General features: G+C 36.2%; 1 protein-coding gene across 1 annotated transcript in view; it reads left to right on the plus strand.

Moving 5' to 3' along the window:
- LOC123682481 (frizzled-4-like) overlaps positions 1 to 21,677 on the plus strand; it is a 43,753-nt gene extending 22,076 nt beyond the window's left edge. The window contains exons 3-4 of the mRNA XM_045621112.1: positions 7,601 to 7,767; positions 20,439 to 21,677. Coding sequence (XP_045477068.1) covers positions 7,601 to 7,767; positions 20,439 to 21,031 — 760 coding nt within the window. The 3' untranslated portion in view covers positions 21,032 to 21,677. The remainder of the gene's footprint in view (positions 1 to 7,600; positions 7,768 to 20,438) is intronic.
- The last annotated feature ends 2,239 nt before the right edge of the window (positions 21,678 to 23,916 follow it).

Below are 23,916 nucleotides of genomic sequence, written 5' to 3' on the forward strand. Positions count from 1 at the left end.
ATAACTTCAAGAATTGCTTACTCAAAATGCTCACTAAAATAAACGAAGAGCGCTATGAACTTCACGAAAAGTAACAGTTTTAAAGTAAATCCGTTGTTCTGGCGTTGAACGATTCATGATGAATTGGCAAACCTCACTGAACAGGCATGTCAACACAGTTTGACATTCTCGACTGTCAAACCATAGACAAAAACCATCGAAACTTCTCATGCAGCTAAAAAAATACCTGTTGGTTCAGGAGATCCCATAATTTGACATCGAATTTGAACAAGTCAGTCGAACTTTCGAAATGTGGAAATTACAAATATTTGGACCGAATGATGGTCCTCTGTTTTCCTTGAACAACCGCTCAACAACTGGTCAATGAAGAAGTACCAACATAAAATTCCATTCTTAAACTTATATTCATTAAAATCCAATAACTTGATAATATAAGCTTCAAGTTGTCGGATAACTCTACATAAAATTAGAATCATCTCGCCTCGTCTAGCCGTGCAGAATCGTCTTGATACGCATGGTCCATCCGGTCGTGGATTAAATCCACGCCATCTCCGCAGGTTCAATAGCAGCATGCCTAGGTAATCATCATTTGCATCTTTACGATGCGGCAATAATTTCCATTTCATACCCACGAGCTTGTGAGAACGGCCTGTCCAATAAAATATTTACAAACGCACGCACGATAATTACCCATCGGCATCAAATTGATTTACACACCGGTTTTGTCGAAGCCTTTTTAGACGTATTCCGATGGGATATTGTTTATAGGTAGGTTTTTTTTTATTCACTTAACAGGCCAATTGAAACGTCCCCGGTCTAGCATTGTAAAACACATTTTTTTGGCAAAATTCGATTTTATTATTCAACAGAGTTGCCTTCGAGGGCAATACAGCGATTATAGCGATCTTCCAACTTTTCGATACCATTTGTGTAGTACGATTTGTCTTTCGATTGAAAATAGGCCTCAATTTCGGCGATTACTTCTTCATTGGCGCTGAATTTCTTTCCAGCGAGCATTCTTTTGAGGTCTGAGAACAGGAAAAAGTCGCTGGGGGCCAGATTTGCCGAATGCGGTGGATGCAGAAGCAATTCGAAGCCCAATTCATGCAATTCTGCCATTGTTTTTATTGATTTGTGACACGGCGCATTTTTTCTTCAAATGCGGTCGTTTTTAACGATTTCATCCTTCAAACGATCCAATAACGCTATATAATAATCGCTGTTGATGGTCTGGCCCTTTTGGAGGTAATCAATGAATATCATACCTTGAGCATCCCAGAATAGTGATGCCATAACCTTGCAAGATGACTGTTGTATTTTCCTCGCTTTGGATTCGATTCATCGTGTGTAGTCCACTCAGCTGACTGTCGATTGTACTCCGGAATGAAATGATGGAGCCATGTTTCATCCATTGTCACATATCGATGAAAAAATTGAGGTTTATTGCACTTAAAGAGCTTTAAACACTACTCATAATAATTAACACTTTGTTGCTTTTGATCGATTGTGAGCTCGTGCGACACCCATTTTGCACACATCTTTCTCATGTACAAATATTCGTGAATAATATGATGTACACGTTCGGATAATATTTTCACAATGTCTGCTTTCGCGATCAACTTCACTTTACTGTCATTCAATATTATTTTGTGAACTTTTTTGATTTTTCGTCACAGCCTCTTTTGGGCGTTCACTACGTTTAAACTCAGCATTCCAATCAATGAGGGCTGATTTTCCTGCTGCAGACCCCGGGAACTCTTCATCAAGCCAAGATTTTGCTTGTATTTTTTCCCCTCAAAAAGCAATATTTTATCATCACACGAAATTCTTTTTTGTTCCATCTTTTTTCAAATAACAAAAGTAGCTACACTCACAACGCAATATCTCACAAACTAATGGTCGGACTGCTGTCAAAGTTTGACACGTATCGTTTGAAGGTTGGTACTAACTAAAAATCATAAGGCTTCAATACTAGCACCGCCATCTGTGCATCAGACCGGGGATTTTTCAATTGACCTAATATATAGTTCCTGGAAAAATGTTCGTTTTTGGTAGTTTTTGTCATTTAATCATGGAAAGATGTACGCTTCAATAACGTTTCCAAATTGATGAATTGTTTTATCAAAATCAGTGCTCATATGATAATATACTGTTTTAGTTCAAATGGAAACTTACCAATTTCAACGCAAACAAAGCTCGACATCCCCACCCTCCAATTATTAACCAGAAACTCTTCCAATCACGACGTAAACGCGCAATACCTCTTTAAATTTCGCAGAACTCCGTTTTTCAATTAAGATTTATATCCTTTGCCGCGTCCATACCGATCCACGCCATCTAGCGTTCTTAAATCAAATTGGCTACAGATTTACGAGGCTGCGTGCCGCTGGCGTGGATATTTGGCTTGGCGCGATGCTGCTGCCGTCTCGGCAATAAGAACAAAAACTTTTAACGAAATAAACGATCGGTGGAAGTTAATAAAGCGGCCTATTGTTTGGTAACGCAACGTTAAACTCGCGAGGTACGCCTATCGGGACCTTACCTGACTTGGCCTTAACGAGGTTCTCGTTTGTCTGTTTGCAGACGTTGCAGACGTCCCTGTGATGGGGATATTTAGCGACTGGAGGTTGGCGACACTGCCTTGCGCGTTGGATTCTCTGATAAAAAAGGAATATTGATGAATTTTTTAACGGTATGAGTATGGTGCCAGAAATCGTCACGTAAGGAGAAAGCGTTATGCCCCCTTTGGACTACCTTTCCTGTCGTTCTCTTCATTTCCGTCTCTTTGCATTATTACTTGAAGATTTTGAGCGACCAGTTCTATGAAAATACATAAAGGGTGTTTTTTTTGGAGCTATAGAACTTTAAATTGCAATAAAACAACGATGGATTATTCGATTGACATGAATTTTATTTATCCGCAAGATAATTTTGTGGCATTACATTTTTAATATGATTTCTGGCATATGACCGCCACGGCTAGCTCGGATGTAGTCCAATCTGGACGTCCAATTTTAGATGACTTTTTCCAACATTTGTGGCCGTATATCGGCAATAACACGGCGAATGTTGTCTTCCAAATGGTCAATGGTTTGTGGCTTATCCGCATAGACCAATGACTTTATATAGCCCCACAGAAAGTAGTCTAGCGGTGTTGAATCACAAGATCTTGGAGGTCAATTCACAGGTCCAAAACGTGAAATTAGGCGGTCACCAAACGTGTCTTTCAATAAATCGATTGTGGCACGAGCTGTGTGACATGTTGCGCCGTCGTGTTGGAACCACAACTCCTGGACATCATGGTTGTTCAATTCAAGAATGAAAAAGCGCACCAAACAATCAGTTTTTCTGGATGTAACGGTGTTTCGACATACACTTGAGGATTAGCTTCACTCCAAATGCGGCAGTTTTGTTTGTTGACGTAGCCATTCAATCAGAAGTGCGCTTCATCGCTAAACAAAATAAAATGGACGTAGTGCGCGATACGTATTCCGCACAGAACCATTATTTTCGAAATAAAATTGCACTATTTGCAAGCGTTGTTCAGGCGTGAGTCTATTCATGATGAATTGCCAAACCAAACTGAAAATAAATCACTTGACAGCTGTTAAATCGGTCGCCAACTTGAACAGTAATGCCAACTTAAAGTTATATACCTCGAAAGAAAAAAAACACCCGTTAGTTACAAAAACCCGCAAAAAGCCGGAACTCAAGCGTTACAAAGAACTGTCAACCAAGCCATCTTCACGCGATCCATACAAATGAAATTCTACCCTTTTATTGGTTGAAATTTACTGTCATTGTTAAGTCAATGAGTGAACGCACTCGATATCTTGATTCCATTAAACATTAGTCTCGTAAAGTAAACGTTCACAATCCAAACCTATCAATAACGCCGTTAAAGACCTTATGGCATGCTTCTGCGATAATTTCTCAGCTTCGTACAGAAATTAACGATAAACTGGTCGAAGTTGAAGCGCTCTCGTATCGTTTTAATGCGAGCGTTTTTCTTAGTCGATATAAACTAGCCAGATCTCAAAACGTAAGCCAGATACTTAAATTTAATGGGCAACCAGATAACCGACAAGTCCAGAACGAATACAAATACGCTGCATGAATATTAATGGGGACGATCCGGAGGAATTAAACAACGATTGGAGTAATTGAAGACGTGATATTTTTTGCGCTTCATAATCGTATATCAGATATATAATTATCACCGATAAAACTGCTAAAAGAATATTCGTATAAGGAGTTGTTTTATGGTCATAATTACATATGAGTGCAGTGAAATGGGGACGGTAGCTTTTTATCATCACTCACTAACTGATTTTCATGTGGTGACTCTCTGCTAGACCGAGAGATGGCGCAGTAAGTTGCACAATACTCGACAGAACAACCCCGCTTAGGAAATGAACCCGACCTATGGATGTAGAAACTAGAAAGTGTATATAGCACAGACTACTGAGTTGCCATACTAAGAAGCCTTCCAGAAGAGCTCTAACAGAACCAAAAAGACAGCTTCGAAGCACCCACATGGTAAAACCCCAAAAGAAATAGAAGAGCTGATGCAGAGAAATGAAAAAGTCAGGAAAATCTACAGAACATCAAATAGAAAAGACAAGAAAGAGTTGAATAAACATAGGGAAGTGCTAAAAAAAAATACACTAAGAAATCTGAGAATGGACAGATGAAAGCATAAGGTTAGAGAGCTGAGTAACATAGACCATTCAGCATGGAATATTCAAAAAAGCTTAGGGTGTGACAAAATTGATCAAGAGCAACTGGGTTGGCATATTCAAAGCTTATTCAACTGAACGAGAAGCGTCATTTCTGGAAGCGTATAACTTTTTGAGGAAAGCTCTGAGACCATTTGCCCACATAAAAGATCCCTTTCAATTTTCACCCCATCATCATTTTGACTCTTATTTGTCAACACCCTGTATACGAAGTGAAAATATATCCTGGACCCGTATATCTCAACGTCACCCTGTGTTGTTTTAAAGCCAATCCCCCAAATTTAAATCCGTACCGAGATGTTTATAAAACAAACTAACATCGTATCAAGGGGCCACCTGGAAGGGACGTATGTGTTTTCCAGTTTTAATCCATCGCACAACATTACTCACCACGATAGAGAACATCTTGCTTCCATTTCTTATTCATGAAGGTTCAACGTATGTTTGAAGCGTAAGAACATAAATAAAACGGCAGAGACTGAGAAAGGTCATGATAAAATATAAAAGCCGTATACGTATAGCAAGAATGTTAGGAAAATTTTATTTGGCAGTTTTGCAACTGACACGTAAGTTTGGATTCAATACCTATATTCCAGACATAATGCAAAATGCTTACTACGTGTGAGAATTAGAATGATTTTTATATTTAAACATAGGTATACGGCAAAATTACTCTGTATTTACATGGAGATCAGCCGACTTTACCCATTTACATGTTTGGTTATAGATGTCGTAACCTACACTTGAATCGCCGATAAGCTAGATAACAGATTTTGAAATGCCATTTCCAAAAAATACTTATTTCGACAATAAACTCAAGTTTTGAGGCAAATTATGGCTTTTTGAATCAAACACAAAACACCCTAAGGTTTCATGGCGTCCCCTAAACTTTTACATAAACACTTTTCATTTGACTGTTTTATTTCTATGCTGAACGAAGAAAGTCAACGAAATATAGGTAAATATTTTTAATTAGGATATGAAAAAAATTTTTTTTTTGATTTTTCGCAAAAAATTGATTATATGTACTTCGTACAAAGCACTTAAATATTTTAAAAATATTCGGGAAAAAAAGCCTACCAAAAAGTTATTACAAAAGAGGTAAAATCATAATTTCCTGAAAGTCATCGTACAGCGCTGCCCTCTACTAATTTGCTTCGAAAAAAGAAATCAGATGAAGTGAATGTACATCTTCGTACATCGTACAAAATTTGGTCATCGCAGAAACTCTAATTAATTAATGGGTACCAAAGTTTGACTGATACGTGAAAAACCACATGGTGGTAATTCCTCTTAAAAAGTCACCATTTTTTGACTGTCATATCGTATTTTGTACGTTTTCACTTGAATTTTTAAAACCTACACTTTTTGTCATGGCAGGACCTCCGTATCGAGTGGATTTATTCTAGATTTCCCAGAAAAAAACTCCTATAAATCCAACCACATATAAATTCACGCTTCACATCCCAAATTCCAACACACATCCAAAATTCCTCACCGGCCATCATAAACACGATGTTAACCAAAGATAGATCGACCAATTTCCAGACTTCTCTCTTATTATTTTTTTCGCTCCAACAACAACGAGAAGTCCCTAGAAAACAAGCCAACAGAAGGAAGGATAAGATCTCGATCTGCCTGAGAATACATCCAACAATGTTTGCATAATTGGACGGCCTAAGAATCCTCGCTTGTTTCCCACATTCATCTTTTTAACCGTTGAAGGAGACGTTTAAACCAACAAACTTCCAAACGCGTTATATTTACTTCTCACATGAATATGGGCAGTGAGTAAGTGAAGACCAAATACTGCGTACAACATTAAACAAACTACCTACCACACATAACCGGAGAAAATTGAGAAAGGCAGTATATATATGTCCAAATATTTGACGAGCAGCTTCTTGAATTGGACGCCTTGATTACATGTCAATGTGCTAACACGAAGGTGGCCACCGGTAGCCTCACATTATGTGTGTCTGGAGGGGACAAATGATGTTTATCCACCTCCGATCTATTCAGTAACGTGATAGTTCCTCTTCTCTAATTTCATCGTTCCCTTGTTTACTTAATGAACGCCTGGTGTTTTCGGAGCCTTCCTGTGCTTAATGCGTTCTAGATTTCGAGAACGGTTGTTTCCATCGTTAAATTTTGATGTAAATTAGGCAACATGCTAATAATAATTAGCGAAGGAGAGAATATTGCTATGGAAGTAGTTATTTTACCTAATTGATGAGGTGTTTTGTGGGACTTCGGTTTTTTACGGGTGCCTGGTTAGCGGGTTTCAATGTGTTGGAATGATGTATATACGGCGTATATGATGTATATATGGCGTATATGATGTATATATGGCGTATATACGACGAATTTGTTCTTACGGTGTTGATCGGCAATGGAATTTGTAGAAAAAAACCAATATACACAATATAACCGAAATTTAATCTTGTTGTACGTATTCTTATTTAATATAATTTATGTTTATACCAGTTTGATATTTTGATTTCATCGCTTAGTCATTATCGAGTAAATTATGATCTTGGACTTAATTTGAATACTTCGTGTCCCTTGGGCATAAGGTAAACACAAAAATAATTTTTCAGTTCGGGTCATTTCTTCACATCGATGACACTTATGCACAAATTTCTTATTTCGAATTTGGTTCATTTAGTTCTTGATTTATTCGGTATTTTTCATCCTCAAACAATTTTTCATCATAACAAAATAGTTATTTCGAGGCAATGATATATTAATGTTTCCAAATTATTTATTGCAGCCCCTAGAACGATCGCTCTTACCTCCCCCATATAATCAATCATAGCAATCTGCCAACCACATGATTTTAAACGTTTCTCTTGTTTCAGGTGGGGTTGCTTATGTGCCTGGTGGGTTGCAAGGGTAGGTCTCCAGTGGAGCCCGGAGAAAATGAGGAGTCTGGAGACAATCTTACACGTCTGCGCCTGGGGCTTACCAGCAGGTCAGACGGTGGTGGCTCTTGTTCGAAGGGATGTTGATGCAGACGATCTAACAGGTAGGTCTTCGTTTTATGATTTATATTCAATATTGCCAACAACCATTTGGAATCTTCAGGTAATGGGACTGTTTTCATTTGGAAATAACAGTTTTTTGGGGCAGTTCCAATTATGAAGAATTGGTTTGTAGGAACCCTTCGATGTCTTCAATATTTATACGCTTCTAGAAGTATATATAACGAAGTAGGTATTTTCTCTCGCGGTGCGTCTCCGTTCAGAAGAAATTGTTTTGATCTTTTGCTCGAGATTGTCCATTCACGTACTTTTCATTTTTATTCATATGCCATCATCTTAATTTTTCGTTAGATTCATTGAATCAGACAGATTTCTCAAATTCTCTCAAAATAACGATATTTATAAGGCATATAAAGGGTGAGTTTTAAAATTGTATATTAAATTCAACTATAGATTTCTTTCTTGAAAAAAATTTCTTTTTTGATTCATTATTTCTTCAGATTCGACTCAGATGCAAAAGTATAAGTATTTAATTGGTTCTAATTAGCTGATGCACTTCTGTTCTTCGATGTTTAAACCTAATGTTCCTCTAATTACTGTATAGAGGTTTAAGTTTGCAATGATGATTAAGTTTAGACTTTTATCTTTTCGATATAAGATTTATTGAAAAGTTTTCCTCTGGGTCTAAGATATCTTCAACACTTTCATATATCGCTGAAGTTCAGACGAATTTCCGTGAGAAACTTTTAATGAAAATGCCACTAGAGTCTGAAACATTGCCGTCCAAATATCCCAAAGGGTTCAATCGAAAATAAACCAAATTGAGTATCGACAGTTTAAAATGAGTAATTGCCTCTGCTCAACAAAGAAACCTTCTAAATATCAATTTATAACAACCCCTCGAGGAAATCCCCCTCAATCATCCCCTAAATCTGGCTGTAAAAAAGCGCTGCACGGGAAAACAAGAACCGTCATCAGTCACCTCCACTCAAAGCAGACACACTTGGCCTTTGGCCAGAAGCTGCGTGCTCTAGATTATATAAAACGAGAGAGAGTCTGAAAAACAATGCGTGGATCCGTGAGGTTGGCATTCCTGAGGATTAAGCGTTTCGTTACGGCTCAATCTCGACGTTTCGTCAGTTGTCATCTTGACTCTTTACATTGATATATTTGTTTTTGTTTTCATTAATTGTTATTTGATTTGTTAGGTTTCTTGTTTATTTTTGGAATTATCATTAGATTCATTCTCCGGAAAATTATTTATTTATTATTTATATTATTTTACATTCTCGTTAAGGTGGTACAAACTAAAATTCTTTTTTTTTCTGGATGGCCAAAATCCCAATAGGTGTGAAGTCTTTAATACCTTAAGTGCCTATAATGGCGCTTACATAAATAAGTAACGTCATTAATGCCTAAACTCAATGGGACATTTCAAACAATTTTCAGTTCGGGTTTGTTCTTCACATCGATGACACTTATGGACAAATTTCATTTTATAAATTTGGTAATGCTCTGATGAGGATCGAATGTAATAAAATACAAAATTCCGAAACGTAGATACGTAAGTCATCTTGTTCATTTGGTTGTTTGATTTATTAGTCATCTTCTCCAATTTTTTTGATTTGAAAATTCCTAAATTTCATTCGATAATTAAAAATAGCTTTACGAGGCGAATAGTGAATAGCGCGATTCTTGCGGTTGGCATTCCTGCAGATTGAGCGTTACCGCTCAATCTCGACGGCTCTTCGCTTGTCCGGTTGTCATCTCGTATTTCGGACGTCTTCGAAACTCGCGTGGAATGCATCAGGAGCGGAGAAGAGGACGAAGTGTTGACGGAATTCGTCTTTGAGAAATCGCCGTCATACTCCATTAAATGGCGTGGTCTTCAGTCATGCCGGATCAGGAAACAATCACTCGCATTTTCACGCTGTGGGTGGTTGGTATTACTTGCCTTGTGTCGAGTTATCTCATTCTGGAGCCATAGATAGACGTCTATACTCTCAATTAGTGATGACGTCACACACCGCCATTTTAGTTCTCCTGTCAGTGTTCGGAATCCAAACAAACAAATTGTCATTCAAATTAGTACGTTGTCGTTGAAAAAATTGGCTTATTTTGATAAATAAAATTATTTGAGGAACGATTTTACTATTAATCGATAGACAGAAGGAACGAGATTAATGCCAGTAAGTTCGAACTTGAAGTTCAACTAATAAACACGGCTTTTTACAAAATCTGGGGAATGATACAGGATTCAAACTTACTGGTATCAACCTCGTTCCTTCTGTCTATCAATTAATACTGAAATCGTTCCTCAAATACTCTCATTCATGAAAATAAGCCAATTCCTTCAACGACACCGTACTAATTTGAATGACAATTTATTTGTTTGGATTCCAAACACTGACAGGAGAAACCAAAAATTGCTGTGTGTGACGTCACACTAATAGAGCGTATTGAGGTGGTCTTGTGATACAGTTTGACAACGTTGTAAAAAGATAACGGGTGGATGCCCTTCAATTTGTTTTACGAAATGATCATTATATTTTCAATGTAAAACTCTTTTTTTTTACTTTACCTACTTGATCACTAAATCAATTAGCTGTATTAGTTCTGCACATTAATAATTGTCAAAAAAATTTTGCAATTGGAGGCTACTAATTTTATTATTCAATTTATGGTTCAGTGAGAACCACGAGGAGATGTAGGGATATTTCTTGCCATATAAAATATACAGGGTGTTCCTAATTGGGGGGTTCAATGGAAAATGAGAGATTCCCCTTTTACACTATTACATTAATCTGGCGTCCACAGGCTCTTACTTCAATATCAAAAGGTAATCGAGGTGGTAACGCTCAAACCACTGCTGCCAACCGCATGTCACTAAATATCTCCGATGTCAATTCCCCAGACTATCAATATAACCATTTCCGATGAGATTCACATTCCACTTCCCCTCCCTCAAATCAACACTTCTCCTCAACATCTCCCGTTGTTGAATAATTGACAAAGCTCTGCGATAACTCAACAACAAACAGTACCTAGTCCATATTTCTTGCGAATAAAATTCCAACTCGTTCTCGTAATAACAACCTATCAACGCCCGATCTGAAAGTAATGCCCGTAGCTCTCGTAGAATAAATTATTTATCCAGTTCTTCATCTGCTAACTGCTCCACGAAAAGCAGAAACCTATACTTATTCCCTTGTTGAATTAAAAGTTGGAGCAAAATGATAGCGGATTGTTCCTATTCATTAAATATTGTAATTAATGATGAAACGAACGGTTGGCGGTGCTTTCGAAACGTTTTGAGCTTGTGTATAGTTCCGGAATATAGCGCTGCAAATGTAGGTTGTCTCTTTCGTTATGTCTGTTTGTGTTTTTGGTGTGTTGGTAAGTTGATGTTGTATTGGAATGTGATTTTCACCATTCAAGGTGTGGAACTGTATGGATGTTTCGATTATAGGGTTCAAGTGAGAGGTGGAAATAACTGTTTAAGTGTTGATTTCACAAGGATAAGGTGAAAACAATAAATGGTAGCTAGACATGAACGAAAATCTTCTTGGAAGCAAAGATATTTTGAAATAGATATCAAGGAAGAATAGTTCAACCACCCCCAAAACATTTATCGACTTTTGATTGAATTTACTAAGTATCTATGTTATAGTGTTAGATTGGGGAAGAAGTATGAATAACAGGGTCTTTTTAGTCTGGGTTCCCAGCCCCTCGGTAATCAGAGGGAATGAGGAGGCCAACAACCTTGCCAGAAAAGAGGCACAAACTCCTTTCATCGGCCCGGAACCTTTCTGTGGTGTAGACAAATGCGCCTACAAGAAAGAGTTTCAGAAAAATGAGGTTTAGACATCAATGATGGTTGATTTTCCTGGTGCAGACCCTAGAAACTCTTCATCGAGCCAATATACTGCTTCAACTGTATTTTTTACCCTTTAACAAAAGTAGCTACACTTAGAATGCAATATCTCACAAATTAATGGTCGGACTGCTGTCAAATTTCGACACGTATCGTCCGAAAGTTGGTACTAACTAAAAATCATATGGATTTAATATTGGCACCGCCATCTATGCATCAGTACGGGGATTTTTAAATTGGCTTAATATGAGGTGAGACTGGAGTACACGGTTTTTTAGACTATATATTATGTTTATCGAGAACGAAGTGTTTGAATGAAAAAAGATCAAGTCTCTAGAATTCTCTGTGAATCGAAAAAACCGCCATTACATAGTAACAGAGCCAAGCAACTGTCAAACCCTTTCTCCATCAACTTAATATCGCATTTCTTAATCGACTTGAAAGCTTTTTATGTAGGCTTATACAGTCCACACTTCATTTTGTATTTCCTGGGAGCCTACCCAACCAAGTTCCATAAATATCATCTTTGTGCGGTCCGGAAAAGATCTAAGGACGCCGACATAGCTGACATCTTGTAATTAATGTTTTCTCTGATTGAGCTTAATTGAGTTGCACGGTATGATGACTTGGGAAGTGACACGTGTTGATGTGGAAGAAACTAATGTGCACAGGGGAAAACGATTGCAGTGAAAGCTTCTTCAGTTTATTGGTTTATCAGGCAATTCAACAAAGAGGAAAGTATTGTTGATTTTCCTTAAAAAGAATTAGATGGGTAACTTGATAGAAAAGAACGAGGTTGTATAAGTCATGTTTTGTTTATGATTGGAAATTAAATCTGTATTTATATAAAAGAGGATCTGTGGATATTATATAAGGGCACCAAATTGGATATATTTGATGTTGTATCATTATTGTCATGATAAGGTTTATACTCAGAGTAATAAATATAGATAGAGAGAGCATATGTCATTTTCAGTGAGCAAATTTTGTCCCCAACATGAACTATCTAATTTGACATGAAGCGCGCGGAAATGAAAACATATCAGTGATACGATATTTCACTCGATTCGCGAGTTTTTCCACAAAGAACGCACTTCTTATGTCCCATAGTGAATCAACGTTTCATATTAACTCAAAATTTATTGAAATAAATACCTAAATATAACAGAAATTCAGAAAACAAACTTCAAGCGCGCCAAACGAAGTGAAGCAACCGATGACACTAGGAGAGCAAAAGTTGCCAAACCTTGGATTTCAGCAGGTAGATACAGAAAATAATAAAAATTCTGCTTATTATGAATTCGATAATTAGGAAAAAGATCGGATCCCAAATATTCAAATTTTCATATTCAATTGAGGATCACTCAAATAAATATATTTCATTCAATATAATATACATACATTCATAACGATATAGTGAAATTGTGGATTTGAAAATATATCACAATCCTTCAACGTAATCTAACCATGTTGGGGACATGTAAGAATTGCTTATACTTCCTTTATCTATGTGCAATACTCTATGGGTTTATACAACGAAATATTTCAGAAAAAATCGTACGGAAATAAAAAAAAGACTATAAGAGTATAATTTGACACTTCGAAGGATGTATTTTGGGTTGCCTGGTAGAAAGTAGATGATTGTATTGAAACGAAAATGATTCTTTCTCATTTTATTATAAGGATTATTGATACAATGCAAAAGCAATTAGGAACACGTAATTCTGATAATTGCGAGAATAAATTATCGAACACATACTTGTCCAGGTTTCTCGAAATAGAATGATAAAAAAAAAACGAATATTTCAAAGTGAGTTTCACAATAAATTTTCAAAGAAATGATTAATACTCAAATTCGTCACTGTTTTCTATATTTTCCAAAATACATATATTTTTCAGTATCAAATATAAAGATTGTAAGTCATTTCTGTTTTTTGGTTCGTAAGAATAAAACAAACTGTAAATTCAAGGGGCGCCATCATTTGATTCATTCAGCTTTCTTGTTCACATTTTTCTTGATGGTTTTTTAATGAGGTTAGGCATTTTTAACCAATAATTACGGATAATAAGAATGCAAATGAAATCATTAACAGCAATCATAATATGTGAGAAAACCCTATAATTTAACGTGTTTTTTTCAGTACACTTTTGAATTTCGGCCAAAAAACTGGTCCTGATAGTAATGAAATCATTAAATATAATATAAACTGGCTTTCAACATCTTTTTTTGAGGGATAGAGATGATGAACTTTCTGAGGACGTCGGTATCATGAATAATGTATGTTTAGAAGTATTCATCAGGCATTGATTTACCAATTGAATCGAAGAAACAGCCGTTCAATTCACTTGAAGATTGTCATTGCAACTTCCACCATGAATAACAGGTAAATGGCAGGTTAGCCATCGTAATTACCGGTTTTAATTGGATTCTTCAAACAGGTAATTGGTCCGTATTGAAAAAGCTGTTTCCTTTTATATCGACTCATTTTCCATTAAATATTTCCTCGGAGCAATATGTTTTGTAAGTGTATTCTTAAGTGACCCCTCCTCTTTTTATACGTAGAATTGACTGAAATAATAACAAAATATAGGTTCTAATTTGAAAATCTTGAGTTTTGATAAATTTGGGTTGTTCAAGTTCATAATCTTCTGATGAACACCCTGTGCATTTTTAGTCTGAACCGTAAACAGTCTTATAATACTACGTATTTTCAGAGTCGAAAATGAAAAAGGTTTTCTCGAAAAAAACTTTTTCTGCGAAATATCTATCTGAAGATGCAATAATATACTGGGTGTGCCATTTGAAATAAGGAAGTAGAAGTCTGTTTCCGGTGTAACCGGAAGTTGTAGAAAAGTGAAAATATTTCAGGGAGAAAGATCATTGACTCAAACCCCAACATGCAAATTTTCAGCACAAAATTATGATCAGTTTTCCATAAACGTCTAATCCATGAACGAGCGTCCAAAACTTCCTAACTTCACCTCAATGCTTCAATATTTTATTATTTTTATTTACAATTTACAATTTTCAAATCACAAGTCACAACTGTGAAATAAAGTAGAAACTCTGGCCTCTGTGTGAACTACCTCTCGAAATTGTTAACTATTGTCGAGGACGCAAAGTCATAGAATACGGTTCTTATACCTCCTACCAGGGCCGGCGTTAGGGGTGAAAAAGTGAAGCGACTGTTTCAGGCGCCTCTTTTCGAGGGGCGGCAATTTACCCCAGTTTGTGGCCGCCCTTTCATATTTCTGAAAAAATTTAGTCTTTATTCTTAAAAACAATATGAGGTTGGTCCGCTTTGCTGAGTTGATCAACATTCCCTGCTATACAAATCTCGAAACCGTCTTTACTAAGCTGCCTGTTCAATAAATAACACATGGCAACCCAACCAATATAAGCAGCATTGCCTATCACCCTAATTGAATGAGGGATGGAATGTATTTCACAAAGACGAAAAACAACACTTCGAATTACGTGGAAGTTGTTCACACATTCAACATAATAATATAGAAAATTCCTACGATTATGTATTTGAAACTAGTTACTGATAAATGCTAAATATTTTCAGCGGAACATATGTTTTCAATCCCATTGAGTTTTCGAAGCTTTGCATGCTTTACCGCCCTTTGTATATTGTGGTGTGATAGGTAATCTTCCATCGATCGTACGCAGTATCTAGTGAATGGGAGAATCAGATATATTACTTACGCATTGTTCATCGGCGTCCAAGAAATCTAAGAATTTATTGCAGGTAAAAATGTTCAAAAAAAAGAAACCCAGTGGAAACGACTTTAGAAAGAAACGATTAGCAAAAACGCTAGATAAATCTATCTATAAATTTTTTGTTGGTGAGAGGGGGTTTGTTTGTTAATACTTCTTCAGCAGGGGCGCCAAAAAATTCTCTGCTTCAGGCGCCAAAATTGCTCGCGCCGGTCCTGCCTCCTACAACTCTAGAGGAATCATGGTTGGGATTTTCGATTAACGAGATTCTTTTTTCGAGGCGGCCATTTCTTGTCACCATTGAGTGCCATAACGAGAGAGAGAATTGAATCGGCTCGTATGCAAAACAGCTGCCGGTTCTTTTGCAGCTCCAGACGATACCAAGCCGACGCATTACTCAGAAACTTGTTGCGACATCAGTGACGGGTATAGAGGTTGGATGCCCTGAGGTATTTTCCCGATGTAAATATGCTGGAGGTGGAATAAACCGCTAATATACATTTGGAGGTTTATTCCTTTTATCGGCACACTCGAGACAATACTGGAATTGGATAAGTTGGAAAAAAACGCTTTAAGGAATTATTGGGTTTTTTGTTTTTTTTTTTGGAAACTTAAAAAGATGTCGATTTTCTCATCTTCAGTATTTTTTCATTTGAAAAGAAGGGTACATATTAATACTAGAATGTTATTAACCATAATTCATTATCCTTATTGAAATATTCGTGAAAAAACCTACACATAATCATCACAAAAGAGTTAAAACTATAATTTTGTAAAAAAATAATCGACCGTCGTACAGCGCTGCTCTCTACTTATTAATGGGGAATTATGTTCATTACTCCCACTTCCCTAATAGTAAAATTCCCAGAAGTAAAAGTAAATAACACCATTAGAGCAAAATTAACTGATTCATAAGTGTCATCAAAGTGTTTATGTATTGTGATGAAAGAAAATCATTAAATTTTTCTTGAAAATAGTTTAGTTCATCGTGTTATATTACCTTATGGATCAATAGGGAATCATGTTCATGACTTCCTCTTCCCTAATTGCAAAATTCCCCAGGGTAATAACACCATGGAAGTGAAATTAACTGATTCATAAGTGTCATTGAAGAATTAATGTATTGGGATGAAAGAAAATCATTAACTTTTACTTCTAAATATTTTAATTTATCGTGTAATATTACCTTAAGGATGAATAGGGAATTATGCTCATTGCTCCCTCTTCCCTAATTGTAAAGGTCCCCACAGTTATAACACCACGGAAACAAAATTAACTGATTCATGATGTCATAAGTGTCATTGAAGTGTTTATGTATTGAGATGAAGAAAAATCATTAGATTTTATTTGTAAATCTTCAAAAATGTACAACTAGCTACAGCTTAGGATTGATGACATAAATATCGAAATCCATATACAATATTGGCGACGATATATCTGGGTTTTCTTGTTTTTTTTTTGGAAACTCAAAAATGTGGATTTCTTCAACTCCAGTAATTTTTCATTCAAAAAGAAGGGCACATATTATTACTAGAATGTTATCAACCATAATTCATTATTATTGAAATATTCGTGGAACAAACCTACACAGAATCATCACAAAAGAGTTAAAACTATAATTTTGTGAAAAAATAATCGACCGTCGTACAGCGCTGCTCTCTACTTATTAGCTTCGAAAAGAGAAATAAGATGAAGTGAATTTATAACTTCATACACCGTACAAAGTTTGGTCATCTCAGAACCGCCAGAAAGGAAATGCAAGGATAACAAAAGTTTGAAACGCGGAAAGCCACGTGGTGGCAATCCCTCATACATTAAAAACCCCATAAACGTATTTGGTCATCAGATACCTCGCCAATTGTCTCGAAACCACGTAGGCCATTCCCTGCTTCGCCGGAAAATAAAAAAAATTACCAGCACCGCAAAAACTCATTCGCAAATACGCAACAATCCTCTGCGTGATCTCAATCTCATCTCGACATCCCACTCAATTTTTTCTAAACGACCGTGTCGACAACCAAGACCAATCATTATGCCACTGCACAACCAGGGGACATCTTAAAACAACATCAAGCAGTTGCCACATATAATAACAGTGATTTGGTCATCATCATTGCCAAGATTTTATGCATAAAAGCTGATGGAATGCATCAGATCTTATTACGAAGATAAATATCTCGTAAAATGATTCGTAACGTAGAGACTTCTCGAGTCATGCGAAAAAATTAACTCGCTAACTTCTGCGTACTGCATCGTAATAAGTAATCGTTAAATATCTTCGTTTTATTCATGAGGCTGTACATTAATCTTGGAAATAATCAACTTGGCGGAGTGACAGATGCGATTTAGAGCTGGATATAGTAACGCGTTTTTTTGAGGTTGGAATGTCGGTGATATGTGTGGACTCCGAGGAAGAATTATTCTTCATGTTAATCGTGATGGAATCAAAACGAATTCATTGGAGAGATCAAGGTTCAATTCTTCTACTCCCACAACTGTTATGTCTGGTTTTTTTTGGTGTGTTTTTTTCTTTTTCATTTTGGATTCTTTACCAGTATCCTTCGAGTTTCTGGCAGTATCAAAGCATCCAATACTTAGGTTGATAGTAATGGGTTTTTTAGTAGCGATATAAAATTTGAAATTAAAAAAAAAATTATTCAGTAAAGCACAATTTTTTTCATTTGAACACTGCTCCATAAAAATTAATACCTTGTAGATTTGTATTCAAAATTATCATATCAAATGTGCAAAATTGGATTATCTATACCAAATTTAAGTTGAATATGTAATGAAGTCAAGGGCCTATGAGAAAAAACTTGAAATAAAAAAACAAACTTCAACAACCTGCATCTCGGAAACACCTTGTATATCCACTTGACTTTTCAGTAGAAAGGTTTTACTATATCGTTATGGATGTATATTATTTTGAATGAAATATTTTTATTATTTATTTGAGTGACTCCCGATTGAATATGAAAATTTGTCCGATATTTTTCCCAATTGTCGAATTTATAATAAGCAGAATATTTATTATTTTCTGTATCTACCTGCTGAAATCCAAGGTTTGGCAACTTTTGCTCTCCTAGTGTCATCAGTTGCTTCACTTCGTTTGGCGTGCTTGAAGTTTGTTTTCTGAATTTCTGATATATTTAGGTATTCATTTCAATATATTTTGAGTTAATATGAAACGTTGATTCACTATGGATCATAAGAAGTGCGTACTTTGTGGAGAAACTCGCGAATTGAGTGAAATATCGTATCACTGATATGTTTTCATTTCCGCTCGCTTCACGTCAAATTTGATAGTTCATGTTGGGGACAAAATTTGCTTACTGAAAATGACATATGGGCCCTCTATGTTTATTACTCTGAGATTCAAATCAAGTCAAAAGTAATGAGAAGGTCTGAAAAAGTCTGTGAGCAGTAAGAACGATTTCACTCAAAAATTTTCTTTGAAACTGAATTCACTATTTTCGAACCTCAGTTTGCCTGACTCGGTCCCTGCCTACTACGCCCCTGCGTCCAGCATTATCCACTCTTTCCCGTCGCCGGTGCAGCATAGACGATATGCAAAACACAAATACCTGCATGGCTGGGCGGATAAAATATATCACATATCCGATTATGCTAAACCAAAACATCCAAGTGGCCCAATCTTCTTATATAGCGCTCCATTGAAACGTCAAAGGAATAATATATCTGGTCGCGAAATTTCATCTCGCTGCGCGTTTGTTCCGAGTCCCAAGTCCAGACGTCCTTAATTATGGAGACAATGGGCTACTGTGCGACGTATGCTAAAGGTGGTGAGACGAACAATGGGGGCCTGGTTTCTTGTTTTTTTTTTTGTGTTGGGCATACCGTGTGGGTCGAGAAGGTGGAGATGCTGGTCTTCGGTGGTATGATAATGAGGATTTGGAAGATTGTTGGCGAGATAAATATGAGATTGGAGGGTCTTTCCAGGGGAAATATTTTAGTTTATCGTGTAATATTACCTTAAAGATGAATAGGGAATTATGTTCGTTACTCCCCTTCCCTAATTCTAAAATTCCCCCATGGAAGCAAAATGAACTGATTCATAAGTGTCATTGAAGTGTTTAGGTACTGGGATGAAAGAAAATCATTAACTTTTACTTGTAGATATTTTAGTTTATCGTGTAATATTACTTCAAGGATGAATAGGGATTTATGTTTATTACTCCCTCTTTCCTAAATGTAAAATTTCCCCATGGAAGCAAAATGAACTGATTCATGAGTGTCATTGAAGTGTTTATGTATTGGGATGAGAGAAAATCATTAACTTTCACTCGTAAATATTTTAGTTTATCGTGTAATATCACCTTAAGGATGAATAGGGAATTATGTTCATTACTCCCTCTTCTCTAATTGAAAAATTCTCCCATGGAAGCAAAATGAACTGAGTCATAAGTGTCATTGAAGTGTTTATGTATTGGGAGGAAAGACCATCATTAACTTTTACTTGAAAATATTTTAGTTTATCGTGAAATATTACCTTAAGGATGAATAGGGAATTATGTTCATTACTCCTTCTTCCTAATTGTAAAATTTCCAAGAGTTATAACTCCATCAAAGCAAAATGAACGGATTCGTAATGTCATAAGTGTCATTGAAGTGTTGGGATGAAAGAAAATCATTAATTTTTACTCGTAAACCTCCAAAAATTGTACAACTTGCTGCAGTTATCTACCTTGATTACATCGAAATCCATATACAATATTGGGGACTATATGTCTGGAACAGTAATAATAATAGTAATAATAATAAAGTTTATTTGCTTTCAACACAACCCATTTGTTAAATCAACGTTGATTCAAACAATTCTCTTGAAAATAGTCATAGAAAAGAGTACTGTATGCAAACGAAATTTTAAAGGACGCTTAATCTCCGCGTGAACATAGTGGACAGTTGCCCCAACTTAGCGACAAACAGAATTCTGCGTACCCTCTAGCAGTCTTTTTGAAAAATGCTTTTAGGAGTACGATGACAAAGACAAAACAAACTTTAGGAGATTTAGAAGTATTGCTAGAAACTGTACATGAACTTATAACTTATCAGATATTTCAGAAACATGAATCCTAATTATTTATCTTTTTTTCCAGGAACCTGTTACGTTGGCAACAAAAACTCAGACACTCTCCTAAGCCTTGTCTTACTCCCGGACATCGCCTACTTTGCCGTTGGAATAACCTTACTCATCTTCGGCTGCATTTGCGTTATCAAAAAACCTGCCCAATCTGCCGCTGCTCCTCTCACTGCTGCCACACCAAGGAAAGAAAGTGACTTCTTAGGCGCCATCTGCACCTTGTACGCTATCCCAACTTTCTGTGTAATGGCCACCGTCTACTACGAGTACAACGAACGTGAGCTTTGGGTTACCGGACGTGCAAAACCGGCTTTATGGGCCTTCTTGATCCGGTACCTCATGTCATTGTTTGTTGGAGTAAGCACAGTGTTCTGGATATGGTCTTTCAAGACTGTCACAGCCTGGAGATCGGTTCTGAAGAAACTTGGACCTAAGCAACAACCGCCACTGAAAGTTGCAACGTTGCCAGTTTTGCGATATGTACCCCAACCACAAAACTCAATCTCTAGCAATTTGAGTACCAGCAGCAGGCATTCTATCAGAGCTCATCCTCATAGGAAACCTAGGTTGCACCATTTGAAGGGACCTGGTGGGGAAACCATAATATAAGATTGGAAGGTTTCAAAAGTTTTACCATATTGGTAATACTGACTTAGAAAAACAGGAGGATCATTCAACATTTATCTGTATAAATATGATATAGTTCCTGATATTTAATTCACGATGTGAATCCACCACATTTCTTTGAGAAAAAAAAACCATGAAACTCTTTGCTGGATTTAGCAATACCCTGATTGTAGATATTTGTATATAATTTCGATAAAAGCTTGTGTATTATATTTAGATGAAGCTTTGAATTCCTGAAAGTTCTACTTAAGTTTCAATAGAATTATATTTCAGTTTATTATTTCAACACAATATAGTAAGTTCTTACCTTTTTTTACCATTTTTATGAAATATTTTACATGATAGTATCAATTCTTACTTGCCATATGGTTCCTTCATTGCCTACTGTGTTATACAACAACATTTTTCTTGCCTCTTATAACTTCTTCACGAGTTGTATATTATTTTATACTTGTATTTTCATGAAGATATATTCATTATTATTTAAGTAGTTGATCTAGTTGTAAATATTTGGTGCCATAGTGTATGTACTTTCATTTAATTTTAGTTTACTGATGTGAAATCATTTTCATACATTATTTATTTTTGTGATATGTTTTTTGTATATAATAAATATATAAAAAAATTTTAAGGCTTTTTCTCTGTTCATTGCTAGGTATGATTCATTTCATTCCTAAGTTTTTACTCCATTTTTCATTTATATGGATTGTATATTTAAATATGCCCTGAATTCCAGCAATGATGAAAACTTAATCTGTTTCATGAAGCTTGTCTGCAAAGAAAAACGGAAATTGAAAATAATCCACTTTGAAATTAATATCTACCACTAGCGAGATATCCATTAAAATCCTCATGATTAAGGAATTAGCCTCAGTATTTGAAATATCAACGTCTCTTCTCTTCATCTATGTTTCAAATCCTCTGCGGATTTGGGATGGATTATAGGGATCCAGAATAGTATTTGTAGAGTATGAGAACTACGAGCAAATCAAGCACAAACAGAATATTAATGAAATCCTGTTCTGTCCTGTTTCCAACACAGAAAGTATGATCCAGGAATAATGATGGATTGTCTTTCTGAAGAATAACAACAAGATTCATTTGATCAGTTTGATATTAAACTGATATTATTACAAAACAAGTATAGAGATGTGCCGGATTGCTGACGTATTAAGTTCATACTGAGTCCTCATCGGGTGAAAAAGAGGAAAAATTACACAAAAAATGCTCTATGGACGAAAGATCGGGGGATCTGGGCGGCCATGGCAAAATATTTACATGGATCGCTTTGAAAAAGTTTAAACTAACTCTGGCAACATAAGGTCGGGTATTATCCTGTTGAAATAATGACTCCACTATTTCTTGGAGGTAACGCAGTGCTGTCATGTTAACTCCAATAAAGACTAAAGGTGACCTACTTGCATATAAAATAGCACCCCATACCATAACGTCTACTGTCCAGTGTACATGATGCTCAACATCAAACTGAGGTTCACGTCTTTCTCCCCGACGTCGTCTAACCCTTCTTCGGTCACCATGTGCACCCAAGGAGAATCGAGATTCATCAGACAAGACGACCTGATGCCATTTCACATTCCAATATTGACGTTCTCTGCACCACTGTAATCGTTGCCGGCGATGCTCAACCTTCAGATGTAAGACAAAATGAGGTCGATAATGTTGCAGTCCAAAATAACTTATCCGGCGTTAAACCGGTCAGACAGTTACAGGATGGCCTTGTTATCCTAACCACTCATCAGCCAAAGATCGAGTTGTCGCAAATTGGTCACAAATGGCCATAAGTTTTAGACGTCGATCTTGAACTTCATTTGTGCCCCTTCGACGTCCGGTGCCTAGTCTTCTTCGATTTTGTGCATTATCAAATCACGCTTGACAACATCTCATGACAGTAGGTAGTTGGATTTCTGTTTGTACGGTTAGCTCTAGGCATTTTAACAACAACTAAATATCGACTTTGGATCTCCTCGAACAGCTGGTTTGTTGTAAAATTTAAAAAACTTGCAAAAAACGACTACAATATTCAAGTAACAAAAAATGTTCACATGAAAAATCCTTCACAATTTTTCCCCCAAATTCAATCATTTACTCCTTGCTATACTATCTATGTTCTACCAAAAAAATTCAAAATTTGAATAGCTGCTTCTAGGTGTTACTGGTGTTAGTTTCTTTGTCAGTTAGAGTTTTTTCTTAGGGAAGAAGAAGGGATATAATCGAAACAAAATTTCATACTTATAGAAAAATGTTCGTTCTTCGTCTTGGCGAGAATTCTGAAATTTTATATTTTGAAAGTCTTGGGTGGGGGTAATTACCCTCATACCCAACCAATATCTACGCTCTCGACTGCCACAGGTGAATTTTAATATTAGCGCATTCGCCATTTTGTATCAAGGTTTACGTTTTGGTAGCAAATAATTTTGCTAACAAATTCAACGCCAGTAGTGCTCGAGAAATATTCTGAAAATGAATGTTATTTTATCCAATGCATTAATTGCTAAAATTCTCGAAAGGGTATCAATTATTCACTTCAAAAATTATTTTTTGCTCTCGACAAAACAATGTTCTGAATATTTTATTTTAATCTTCGAGAAACAGTAGCAATGTAGTTGCAAATGCTAATGAGTAGCTACTACGAAACTGATGGAATGTATATATACAATTATACAAACGTTCCTGAACTCAAACTCACCCGAGAGAGCATAATAATATCCGACAATAAACAGAGAACTTGGGGAATTTGGGGGATGGAGGATTAATTTTAGTTCAGGGGATTGAACAGAGGGGGTTGCTTTAGTCGAGAGTGGCTATAAATTACTGACTGCAGTGTAAGGACTAATTTTCCTGGAAGG

Source organism: Harmonia axyridis, chromosome 6 (assembly GCF_914767665.1).
Source record: "Harmonia axyridis chromosome 6, icHarAxyr1.1, whole genome shotgun sequence".
In the NCBI taxonomy this organism is placed as follows: Eukaryota; Metazoa; Arthropoda; class Insecta; order Coleoptera; family Coccinellidae; genus Harmonia; species Harmonia axyridis.